The sequence below is a fragment of the Amblyomma maculatum genome, chromosome 11 (genome assembly GCF_055883805.1).
Source record: "Amblyomma maculatum isolate TAMU_Amacu chromosome 11, ASM5588380v1, whole genome shotgun sequence".
Classification (NCBI taxonomy): Eukaryota; Metazoa; Arthropoda; class Arachnida; order Ixodida; family Ixodidae; genus Amblyomma; species Amblyomma maculatum.
Window position 1 is genome coordinate 48867309 of NC_139354.1, and position 13765 is coordinate 48881073.

At 45.3% G+C, this 13765-nt stretch overlaps 1 protein-coding gene across 1 annotated transcript in view; it reads right to left on the minus strand.

The window, feature by feature from the left end:
- The window catches only part of LOC146173773 (uncharacterized), a 41583-nt gene that overhangs the window by 4200 nt on the left and 23618 nt on the right, over positions 1-13765 (minus strand). Inside the window, exons 6-8 of the mRNA XM_084585267.1 lie at positions 13575-13724; positions 4961-5175; positions 1501-1784 (exon numbers count right to left, since the gene is read on the minus strand). Coding sequence (XP_084441393.1) covers positions 1501-1784; positions 4961-5175; positions 13575-13724 — 649 coding nt within the window. The remainder of the gene's footprint in view (positions 1-1500; positions 1785-4960; positions 5176-13574; positions 13725-13765) is intronic.

A 13765-nucleotide genomic window follows, 5' to 3' on the forward strand; every position in this document is an offset into this window, starting at 1 on the left:
AGTGAAATTTGTAGGTGTTTCACATTCTTTCCACCTACAATTAGCAATTTCCCACCTGCAATTGCAAACTGATACTGATAACTTTAAAGCAGTTGAAGAGGCATAAGACAGTTTTCAGCCCAATTGGCATTTTCCATAATTAGGTATGCCAGCCTTAGGGCGTTAGACTGCCGAGAAAAGTTTTTTTTTCGCGTGCATTGTTGTCAGTTTGTCTTTGATGTTATTTTATACTGATTTCGTTAAATCTGTTCTATACATTTAGTTTTCCGTTTTGTTTTGTATTTGTTTGCGCTGTTTTTATTCCTCCTCTCCTCACATCATAGAGACATGCACCTTGAAGGCATATTAGACGCAAAATATAAATATCAAACCTAATTTCTCATTCCTTTACTTGCGCAAACAATCAAGACAAGCTGGGGAAAATGTCAAGAGACATGAAATTTTGAGCTAAATTCATTGCTCAGACTCCAATTGCAAAACAAATCGATTGATTCCTCGAAAAGGACCATTCTTTCCTTTGTGAACAAGAATTTTGAAAATGTGGCATAAAAAAACAGGAAACTGGCAAAATATATTTATGACAACACAAAATATATCTTCTGGACAGATAAATAATCAAGGATTCATAACATTCTTCAAGTTAATTATCACTGGTTTACGTGAAAATTTTCGTATTTTGGAGTTTCATTAGAAAACAAAGTGTTTTTGAAATATAACATCGACAAGCATGCACACTTATTTTGTTCAGTAAATAGTGTAGAGCAGAAATAAAAAGCCGTTTTTTATGCCCCCTTTCCGCAACAAGTTTTTTGCAAGCGAAGAACTAGAAACGTCTCAACCGACGCAAGGTGCTTGCTGGAATAATCGTAATTTTGTACTGACCCTTACGGCTAGTATTCAGCGTTGCTTCTTTCAAACAGCAGTATGACGGTTTTTCTTAGTAGATATTGTTTCTTTTTCTTATATTCTCGCCCGAAGAGCCTCCAAAACACATTTTCGTTATCGCTTAGTTTTCTGTGAGCATCACTACCAAATCACAGCATTTTTCTTTTGTACACTCGTGTGCAACTCACATAATCCTCCCGGCAGAAGCGTGCGATCTCCACCGCAGCATTGCATAAAGATAGCCCAAAGCATCGGTACACTTCTGCGGAGTCCCAATGTCCGAGTTTTAGCTGAAGCAAGAAATATCACCACAGTCCAGCACGTAAGGAACGAATGGCGAAAATTCAAGATTCGTTTATTTATCAAAGAATAAAATAGTACTTTAACCTCTAAATAAGTTAAAAGTAGCTTTGTAAGTGATTCTTTGACATGACATGAATACTTTGAAATAATGAATTCGTATTTGAGTAAATTTATTCTACTTTAACTGAGAAGAAATGAGCATAATGAAAATAATATTTTCGACGACATCACGACTATTCCTCAATAAAAATGTTGTATATGTTTGCCAGTGTTATCAACTACCATTTAGTAATTAAAAAAAAAACTACTTACAATCTGTCAAGCTTCCTTTTAAAGCCCTTGGGCAAGTCCTTTCGAAGGAGCATCACTATGTGCATGATACCTCCGACACCCCTGATGACATGATGCCGACAGGTTCCAGTCTTGACAAAGTAGTCAGCTATATGCGACTTCATCATGACGTCAGTCCCAATCATTACCCTCCTTTTTTTGAGCACTTGGTCCATGACTGATTCTAATACTGGGCCGGCCCGGTAGATGCTGAACACCTCCTCGTGACGGCTGCTTAGCTTTGTAAATGTCTCCCCCACAGGATCCTGTAATAATCACAAGAGAAGAACTACGGTTTCAAAGATCTAACAGGAAACTTCAAATTTCTCCCCGGTAAAAGGTAATCAATATAACCAGTTACTTTCGACCAAATTAATAAACGCCGAGATCATTATGTTGTTTCAACAAACAGATTAAAATACGGGATTATTCATTCTGACATCCTTTGTCATACGCGGAGCGTAGAAACTATAGCAGCTGCTGAACAGATTCAGCGTATCTGTTCTTCATCACCAGATGTATTTTAATACGAAAGCAATACGTCACTGCATAATTATCTGTTTATTCTTAAAGAAAAGTGTAGTGAAAAGGTGTTAAAGTGCTGGAATATATGGCACTATAAACGTATAATCGCCAGCACAACCAATACTTTATGAGCGTTGTTGTTAGAATATGTCTTAATAATTGCTCTTGTATCACATCCCATCCAAATGATACCGAATCATTTCCTCAAAATCTTCATTGCTTGTGAACCTTTTATGATTTTAATTGATACGAATGGGTCACGCATTGTACCTCTTTTCGAGACTTTTTTCTTCAAATACTACTATAAATTGTACTGGATGCTACTGTCACCTCGACGCGGTGCTATTATCGTACAATTTATAATGCAAGTTTGTCATAAGTTGCCTTGTTTATTTCATACTCCTCTTTTTTAGTCGCGTGAAGCCGGATTTCAGTTTCGGAGGAAGGTACCAGCGTTTTAATTTTGAATTAGTTTCAGTCAGTCTGTGTGCTTTTATACAGTCAGTAATATAAGCATAAGAAAAGGCATATTAACCTAACTATATTTTTGCCATTAGAAACACTGCGTTTTTAGCTATATTCGAGCGTAAGTAATCCAGCTTTGTCGCGGCGAGGATGAAGTATAACTTCCACATTGACTGAAAATATTTAGAACATAAGCACTAAAATAGTCACAAGCCTATCACCGGTACGTTGGTAAATTTTTGAGCTAGGCGGTTTTCATTTTCATATTCTTGCCAAGTTGTACAACAAGACAAGCAAATTGTAATAGAGCAATTCGTCCTCAAAAGCAGACTATCAAATTAAAGAAATAATTTTGCTCTTAGTGTCCCACTCCTTGCTTTGCAGAGCGGTCGCAGTACCCCCGTGAGCATGTTTATTTGCTCAATTCATATTACTGTAACAACGGGGGCTCCACGATCACTGTTCAATAATTATTAAAGCCTACTTCAGCCATCTCTGCAACAAGTAACTACGCTTTACACTACCATATTCTACTATCCGTCGTAATCGTTTTGTTACTGCGGTTTCATAGAAGGGTATACAACGGTTTTACCATTCAGGACTCTATAGGGCGAAATTCAAAATATCAGCTGAAGCCGACTTGGGGCGGCGGTCACAAAAAAATATATATATAGTGATCCATGCTCAATCCTTGGATTTCGTCTTAGAAATTTTAGTCACAAACGAAATGATGGAATCCTCATGGGGCCTAGCCAGAGTTATAGATATAACGTGCCTTCTTATATCAGCACACGTTACATTTAAAAGAAAGCAAGCCGCCAAGTAATCCTGTGAAGAATCGGCTTTGTTTCATACAAAGTGAGCATTTTCCCCCTCCTTTAAAGGGAGATTTGCAAGACAAACATTCGCGCTCATCGAGCATATATGAAACCACTAAATCTAATGGCATCTCTATTTATTGAGACACGTTTCGGCCTAGCACTTCATAAAAATTCAGATAATTATTAGGAGCCACCTATCAATATTTATGAAATCCAGACTTTGGCTACCAAACGACATCATCGGCACTTTGGCTACCAACCGACGTCACCGCCTGCAGAGCATCGGCCGTCGCCTATGTAACAGGCGACATTATAGTTCTGCAGCGCTGTCAAAAGTCGTATAATATAGTGTGAAAATAGTCCCCATTCCCGGAAACATGAAACTTTGTACAACCCTAGACAAAAGAAGGCTCGAACAAAAGCACGTGGGTTGCAAATACAGTAAATGGACATATTCAAAACCTCTGTCTCAATGATGTTCAAAAGTATTGCTGCTCATTTTTCTTTCAGTGAATATACATAACCTTTGTTTTTCATTTAGTTATGTTGTAAATAGTATCGTGATGTATAAAAGAACTCTTCTCTAAACGTGTTCAAAAACTTTTTTAATTTGCTTTTACAACGATTGTATTGCCTGATGCCCACCATATAGTGTTTTGTCAAAAAAAAGTAACACATTTTTTTTTAAGTGCCACACTTCTACTGTGTACGCCTTAAGGGGGCCGAGGTCGCAGGTACCCGTCGTTTCTCTCGGCTCCCTTCCACTCCCGTCGTGGAAAAAACATGTGCGTGTGTGGGCGAGTATGTGTGTGTGTTCTTAGAATGATTTCTGCTACACACTCATCGAAAGCAAAAGCATAAAAGTAATGGACTTAGCACTACTCGCAAGAGTATGCATCTCTTTTACCACCAACACTGATGCAGACATAGCATCCATACTCACTGTATATTTCAGCCCTCCGGTTATCGCAGCAGAAGTCATCGCAGAATCAAAAGAATCCTATATAAAGTATCAAATTGGCTTTATAATCTCTCACGCAGCTAAAACATTCAGGTCCTGGACCCAACCCTTTACGTAATCATCCTTGCAAAGATCCCTGGCCATGTGTCCCATCCTTATGACCACCGTGCAAAAGTTTCACTGCAACACCAGAATTCGACATAGGCCCAGTCCTTCACAGTACGCACGACTGCTCTAGCCTCAATATAATTACGACCCTAACAAAAAGACTCACGTGACAATAGATAGCGGTCTGGCAAAAGCTGCAATGCCATAAATTTTTAATCGATATTTATTGCCTCAGGGCATCAGTAAGGTATGAAATGAAGGATGAATAAATGATTAAATGCTTGGGCCTACTGTAGGCCTGAAGTATGCTGTAAATAAATAAATAAATAAATAAATAAATAAATAAATAAATAAATAAATAAATAAATAAATAAATAAAAAGGTTGGCTCATTTTATGAAGTCCAGACGTGAGCGATGATACGGTCCCTACGTCCAAGTGACATATGAGGCAGGATTGGTTGCTCTCTCTCTCTTTCTTTCTCATTTCTCTTCTCATTTTCTCTTCACAGCATTTTGCACAATTTATTCCCGCTCTCAGTCTTAAGTCATGCCCATACATACCTTGAGAATTCTAGAAAAATACGTCGACTTTTCTGTAGCAATCTTGACTTTCGGAAAACGCAGGAGATCTTCGAAGCTGTCCACATAGTCGGTTGTCTTCCTGACCAGCATCGTAGAAGTCAGGGTGCAGTTCAAGAGTCCCATGACTACTACCATAGCAAGTAGCCAAACAGCGAGGAGAAGCCGAAACCACGATGCCTTGTTGTTCGGGTAAACTGCAAAGGAATATTTGTCTTGTTTCAAGAACAACAAATACGACTAGAGAGCCCATTGCCATATTTCTCTTGCACATTTTTAAAACTAAAAAAGCAACATACATCCCGCCTTAAATTAGCAATGGAGATTTATTGAATTTAGCCAAGGAAATATGTACAACATAGAGCTCTGTTCATTAGATTTGTGGCCAGTGAGATACTAATTGAGGTGAAAGCTGCTACCACTCGACATATTTTTCGTGTAGGTGCTAAAACGTAATTAATGCCAAATAATAAATATGTTAACTAGTTCATTTCGGATAAGTTCTTGGTGTTTACCGTCCCACAACGATTTATGCTAGGCCGGAAGCTGTAGTGGTAGCTTGTAGAAATTTCTTCCCTCATGTGCTTTTTACCGGGCACCGCCATCACAACATACACGGGTGACATGCGTTTCACCTCCATCGAAATCCGGCCTCCACTGCCGAGATTGGATAGCACCCTAACCATTGAGCCAGTACAGCGGGGGTAATCACCTTTAAGTGACTGCCGTTAACGGCCATGTTTGTACAGAACACTTAGAGGTCGTATAAATATTACATAATTCTAAGCGGTAGAATATTTCTACCGTAGAATCCGTCCTGCAGAACTCAATTTCCCACAATTCGCTTTCGAGATTTCTGCTTGAGCAATACAACTGCGTACGTCAGGGAGTCATGATCGACTCAGAATTCCAACCACGTTGACGCAGCTTTCATATGAGAAGGCGTAGTGCGGCCACTGAGCTTAGTGTCTGCTTCTATTTAACTTTCGGCTGTAATAAAAAAGAAACGCCCAACGCAAGCGCAAGGTCACTCTAGCAAGGAGGTTCCGACAGAGAATGCCTTGCATGTGTTATTACAAAAGTGTCTGTGGAAATCTTGGAGGCAAATATTCTGGGATACGTATTCTTTGCATAATTTCATCATATTCAATAGTATAGTAATGATTTCATGTTTCTAGCATACATTTTCACGCACGCAACAATAGCTAAGAAGCGTAGCAGTACATTTCAGTTAGATAGACGCTTGCTCATTTAGTCATCTTATGTCCGCGTGGGTGTATCTTGCATGAGCTGTGCATTTCACGTTCGCTTATAAGAATCTTTGTGGCATATTTGTTTGACGTGGCTTTGCGAACGTGTGCCAATATACCCTGGCTGTCTTGCGTTACACATCTCCAGTCATATGAATAAATATAAAAGCATTGAATAGGCGGCGCTAATACTTCGTGTGCAACATACTAGATAAATATGAGTGCAATATGTAGTAGTAAATGTAGTTCCTGGCCCAATCTGTTAATGGTTATGATTACCAAAGTATACATCTTTAAAAGCCTAGAAGAACAGATATTTTGGGAAGTGGGATCAAGACAGCATGTAAAAGCAGTCCTGATAGAAACAAGATAGCGAAATGAAATTAAGTGCTACCGGTCACCCGCATAAACGTTACAAAATGTTCCCTTTGAACGAATGCACCTAGATAAATGGGGCAGCTATTTGTTTGAACATTACATGTTCTCTTCTAACTAGAAAAATGAAATCGAATTTGGAAATGCCATTATTTTTCTTCGTAATCTGTCTTTGATAAGTGTGCAGAAGCTGCTTTAAAATATACCTAGCTCAAGTGCATCACGCGCACACGTTCAGCTTTTTTTAAGCTATTTTTTTGGCGCACGAGGCTCTGTATATTGCATTGACGTAGAGTTTTTTACTGTCCTTGCTATGGTGGTAGTCGTAATAGCTGAAGTGCATCACGCGCACACGTTCAGCTTTTTTTGAACTATTTTTTTGGCGCACGAGGCTCTGTATATTGCATTGACGTAGAGTTTTATGCTGTCCTTGCTATGGTGGTAGTCGTAATATTGCCGCGAAACCTTCAAAACAGTATTTGTTGTTTTTTAACAGCCGCCGGCATACAGGCTTATCACTCTGATTCTGGACCGCGTATCAGTTCCTTAATCTGTTTTTTAATGTTCGATGCCTCGAGTCACACCTTTATCAGTTTTGTTGTAGCGCAAGATGCACCGAGATCTGTCTCGAAGGTTCCGGCCACTCGGGTGTCTTTCCACAATGTTCCAGGCCGTGCTGGTAGCTGTTTGCGACGTTATCTAGATTGTTCTGTGCAGCCTTTAAATTGAACGTTGCCGAGTGTGACAGGCATTCTTTGTTCGACGACCGACGAGCGTGATTGTTGCTATCGCCGCCGCCGAGTTGCTTAGTTCTTTTGCGGGCGCAAGTGAGGCCAAATAAAGGTTTCTTTAGGGCAATCATCGACCCCTTCATTTGTGTCGTCGATCTCGTCACCACTACGTGACATCTGGTGGAGGTGCTGCCTTTCATCCTTCAAGCGAAGACCCAAGCCGTGTTCCTGTCGCCCTGGAAGACCAGCCTACAGGTCACCGAGCCAGCCGCCGACTTCAAGGCCTACAACCCGAACACGGTCTGCTGCCTGACCCCATTCGATCTCGGAAGGCATCGACGCTGACAATGGCCCAGCCTACTACAGCACCGGTTGTTTTTGTCCAACCCCGTGAGCCCCCCTGCTTCCATGGGCGACCGCATGAAGATGCTGGAGACTGGATGGACCTTTTCGACCGTGTGGCAGAATTCAACGGCTGGAACGACGCTGCGAAACTCAGGCAGGTCTAATTTGTTCTTCAAGGACATGCCCGAATTTGGTTTGAAAATCACGAGACTTCTTTCAAGGATTGGGAGATATTCAAAGCACAGTTCTTGATGGCCTTTACAAGTTCTGTCCGAAAAGAAAGAGCTCAGGGCCTACTCCAATCAAGAATTCAACAACCAAACGAGCCCGTCCTGGTCTACGTAGAGGAGACGAAACGCCTGCTTCGCCGCGCCAACCCGAACATGACTGAAGGTGAGAGAGTGAAATTCCTAATGCGAGGAGTTAAAGAGTCGCTTTTTGCGGGGCTTGTCCGGAACCCGCCGAAAACTGTGGAAAAATTTGAAAGTGAAGCATCGACCATCGAGAAGACGTTGGACAACCGGGTGCGCCACTACGAGCGACCACTTCAGTCGTACTGCTCAATCCCCTAACCCAGCGCATATGAAAGCGGAGAGAACCTTCGGGACCTCATCCGGGAGATCGTGCTAGAGGAGCTCCGCCGAATGCTGCCATCATCGCAACAACCCCGGTGGCGACGCTCGCGGACGTCGTCCGTGAAGAAGTTCAGCAGGCGCTGGGCGTTCCTAAATCGACGACTCCGACGGCTCCAGTGCATGAATCAGCAGCGATGGACTATGCAGTTGCATTATGTCGTCCTGCCCCCCGACGCGACCTTCCAAGCCCTCGTCGCTACCATCCTGCTTCTGAAAGCCGCCCCTTGGTCCCCGCCCGCCAAGCCTACCAACGACCCCCAAGCCCCAGAAAGTGCGACGCCTGGAGGACAGCAAACAACCGACCGCTCTGCTTCCATTGTGGTGAGGCAGGACACATCCTCCGTCACTGCCCGTACAGGCGGATCGGCCTCCGTGGTTTCGCTGTCGACGCCCCACGTCCCCGTCCTGGCGAGCGACAACAGGAAATCAACGACTTCCTGCGCAGCGGAGAGCACACGTCGCCGAGGCGTCTATCCGCTCCCCATCGCCGTACAATGCCCGATTTGCGTCGCCGGGCCGCGGTTACATGCAAGGACGGTCTCCTAGCCCCCGTAGGGGAAACTAAAGGCAGCACCCTTCGGAGGTGAGGTTGCTCAACGGCGAAAAGACGAAGGTCCTCCGCCGCCGACGACCACTAACGACGACGCAACCATTTCATCGCCGCACCACACGACGACATCGACTACAACACGACCAGAGTGCAAGCAGATACCGCCGCCCAGCGAAGTAACAACGGTATGCCCCGGCCATGACCTGAAGAAATGACGGAGTCGATATCGGACACTAAGGCCCACGTGCAATGCGAGAACGCGAACAAGTGACCTTGAAGTTGATATCGACGGTCGCAGAGTCACTGCCCTTGTAGACACTGGAGCTGACTATTCAGTGGTTAGTGGACCGTTAGCCTCTCAGCTCAGAAAAGGTACCACCGCTTGGGATGGCCCGCTGATTCGCACCGCAGGTGGCAACCTGATTACTCCATCGGGACACTGAACTGCGAGAATAACCGTAAATGGGCGTACTTACCCCACCAGCTTTGTGGTCTTGCTGCAGTGCTCCCGCGACGTGATTTTAGGCATGGACTTCCTAAATGAAAATAGGGCTATCATCGACCTCCGATCCAAGCTCATCAAGCTCTCTGCAGGCAAAGCCATACCTGCTACGACGACTTCGACGCAACACGTCGCTTTAAACGTCCTCGACGGAGAATTGACCGCGCCGCCCCGATCAAGCGTCGCCGTCAGCGTAGGTAGCACGGACATCGAAACCGGTGAAGGCATCGTCGAAGGAAATATCCAATTGCTCTTGGAACGAGGTATCGGCATCGCAAGGGGCATTGCGAAATTCCGGAGAGGACAAGCTCAGGTGCTGGTAACAAACTTCACTGAAGAATACCGGCATCTCAACAAGGGCACGACCATCGCTTTTCTCGACGAATTAGCGGGCCTTAAAGACGTATTCGCCCTCCATGACCAACCACTCGAAGACGCACCGCAACGGACCAATTCCGTCAGCCTACATTTGACATCAACCCAGTATTGACCCACAGCAGGAAAAACCAGATTCGCTGTCTTCTTCGAAACTACAGGGAGTGCTTCTCGTCATCATCGAAGGTACAATAAACAACACTGGCCAAGCACCGCATTATAACGGACGAACACGACCGACCTCTGCGCCAAAGCCCTTATCGCGTATCGCCGCGGGAATGGCAGGCCATTCGAGATCAAGTTGAGGAAATGCTGGGTGATGACGTATTCCTGCCATCGAACAGCCCCTGGGCGGCACCAGTCGTTTTGGTCAAGAAGAAAGACAGCACACTTCGCTTCTGCATTGATTACTGCCGCTTGAATAGCATAACGAAGAAGGATGTCTACCCGCTACCCCGCATCGACTACACTCTCGACCGGCTCTGCAATGCAAGGTACTTCTCATCGATGGACCTGAAGAGCAGATATTGGCAAATTGAGGTCGACGAAAGAGATCGCGAGAAGACCGCATTCATCACACCGGACGGCCTTTACGAGTTCAAGGTGACGCCATTTGGCCTCTGCTCCGCACCAGCCACGTTTCAACGAGTAATGGACACAGTCCTGGCAGGCTTGAAGTGGCAAATTTGTTTGGTATATTTGGACGACGTTGTTGTCTTCTCGTCAAACTTTGAAGACCACCTAAAACGACTACAGACAGTGCTGGAAGCCATCAAGTCATCGGGACTAACGCTAAAAGCAGAGAAGTGTCACTTCGCCTGCGAAGAACTCCGGTTCCTAGGTCACATAGTTAGCAAGGACGGTATTCGCCCAGACCCCGAGAAAACAGCTGCAATCGCGCAATTCCCACCGCCTGCCAACAAGAAAGCTGTGCTCCGATTCCTTGGGCTGTGCGCTTTTTATCGACGATTTGTCAGAAACTTTTCGCGGATCGCCGAACCGTTGACGCAGCTTACAAAGGCTGACGTACCTTTTAAATGGGAAGCACCCCAAGGAGAAGCCTTCGACGAACTTAAGCGCCGCCTGCAATGCCCTCCTGTACTTGGCCACTTTGATGAAAACGCCGAGACCGAAATTCACACCGACGCGAGCAGTGTGGACCTAGGAGCCGTTCTCGTCCAGAAGAGTGCCGGACAGGAGAAAGTAATCGCCTACGCTAGCAGGCCCCTCACAAAAGCCGAAGTCAATTACTCGACGACCGAGAAGGAGATCCTTGCAATCGTCTGGACCACTTCTAAGTTTCGTCCATACCTATACGGACGACCATTCAAGGTGGTAAGCGACCATCACGCGCTCTGCTGGCTGGCTAATTTGAAAGATCCTTCCGGCCGCCTTGCCAGATGGAGCCTACGACTTCAAGAATTTGACATGACTGTAGTCTATAAGTCGGGCCGGAAGCATTCCGACGCAGACTGCTTATCCCGCGCTCCCGTCGATGCTCCCCCGAAGGACGATGACGACGACGCTTTTTTGGGACCAGTAAGCGACAGCAGTTTCGCAGAACAACAGCGATCAGATCCTGAGCTGAAAGCGCTAGCCGATTATTTGGAAGGAAAGACCGCTTCCTCTCCTGGTGTCTTCAGGCGACATTTATCATCCTTCACGTTAAGCAATGGCCTCCTCGTGAAGAAGAACTTCGCACCCAACAAGACCGCGCAGCTACTCGTAGTGCCTAGAACCCTTCGGCAAGAAATTCTGCAGGCGTTGCACGATGAGCCCACAGCAGGCCACCTCGGATTTACGCGCACGTTGCGTCGAATCCAGGAGAAGTATTACAGACCGCGACTGCCTGCCGAAGTTGCCCACTACGCGAAGACGTGTCGTGAGTGCCAACGACGCAAGACGCCACCGATCAGACCAGCAGGACTGCTAAACCCGATTCCGCCCCAATCCTGCCCTTTCAACAAATTGGGATGGATCTCCTTGGCCCCTTTCCATCTTCGTCTATGGGTAACAAGTGGATCATCGTGGCCACTGACTACCTTACCCGTTACGCCGAAGCAAGAGCACTACCAAATGGTACCGCGGCAGAAGTCGCCAAATTTTTTGTCGAACAAATTCTCCTGCGACACGGCGCCCCAGAAGTACTCATCACGGACAGGGGAACGGCGTTTACGGCAGAGTTGGCGCAAGCCATCCTGGAATACAGTCACACAAGCTATCGACGAACAACTGCGTACCATCCCCAGACCAATGACCTTACGGAGCGCCTGAACAAAACGATCGCGGACATGATCACTATGTACGTCGACGCTGAACGCAAGACCTGGGACGCCATCTTGCCGTCCGTGATCTTCGCGTATAACACGGCAGTCCTGGAGACGACCAGAGCGACCCCGTTTAAGCTTGTGTACGGCAGGGAGCCCACGACGACGCTCGACGCAATGCTGCCGCACGTAACCAGCGAAGACAACCTTGACGTCGCCGCCTGCCTGCAGCGTGCAGAGGAAGCCCGACGACTCGCACGGCTGCGTATTAAAGACCAACAGCGCACCGACAGCCGACGATACAATTTACGACGACGCCACTCAGAGTACAATCCAGGAGACCAAGTGTGGGTTTGGACACCAATTCGCCGTCGCCGATTAAGTGAAAAGTTGTTGCGTCGATACTTTGGGCCATACAAAATCCTTTGCCGCGTCGGACCACTGGACTATGAAGTTATTCCCGACGGAACGTCAGCATCACAACAGCGACGCGCACGCCCAGAAATTTTACATGTACAACTGAAGCCATATTACGCGCGTTAAAGAATCTGTGGTGTTTAAACTTTGCAGTGTTTATGTTTACGTTTCTTTGTTTTGGAACATCGAGGCGATGTTTTTTTAAGGGGGGAGTAATGCCGCGAAACCTTCAAAACAGTATTTGTTCTTTTTTTTGACAACCGCTGGCATACAGGCTTATCACTCTGATTCTGGACCGCGTATCAGTTCCGTAATCTTTGTTTTTTAATGCTCGATGTCGTGAGTCACACCTTTATCAGTTTTCTTGTAGCGCAAGATGCACTGAGATCTGTCTCGAAGGTTCCCGACACTCGGGTGTCTTTCCACAATGTTCCAGGCCGTGCTGGTAGCTGTTTGTGACGTTATCTAGATTGTTCTGTGCAGCCTTTAAATTGAACGTTGCCGAGTGTGACGGGCATTCTTTGTTCGACGACCGACGAGCGTGATTGTTGCTATCCCCGCCGCCGAGTTGCTTAGTTCTTTTGTGGCGCAAGTGAGGCCAAATAAAGGTTTCTTTAGGGCAATCATCGACCCCTTCATTTGTGTCGTCGACCTCGTCACCACTACGTGACAATACCGCACTGACCTTCACAATGCTGAGACAGAATTGTTAACTAATGTCGCATATAATGACAATGGTAGTCTACGACCTTCGTTGCAATGTCTAACGTTATTGTTTTTCTGCCGAGAAACAAAACAAAAGCAGAATAAGATGAGAAACAAAATCAGAAATTGTGAATTATCCAAATTTGAAATTCAGGAGATTTAGGAAACACCAACTTCATTTTAACGGTGTATATCACACTAGCGATGTAGGAATGTGTTTAATTTATGACATATATTGTCGCAAACCAATTCTAACTACTAAGAAGGGTTTTTTGAATGATGCTGAAAATATCGACAAACTTAATACGCTTATTGTGCACAGTGCACGGAACATTTTGTTCCGTCTTATTGGAAGAGGCTGTGATTGAGGTGCTAGTGTTACAGATACACTGCCCGAGCGATGTGTGACTGTGAGGGAAGGTTATGCCCGAATGCAGTACCTACCGTTAGGAAACAGAAGCTTGTAATAAATCCAGATGAACTCAGCAAAGGATTGCCTTTTGTGTTGCAACACGTGGCCAGATATAGAGTCCAACTTTGACGTAACAAAAGCGAGAAGCAGCCAGGAAACAAAAATGCCCAGCCACACCTGCTCTGAAACAATAGAAGTAAATTCAAACGAATATTGTCAAGAT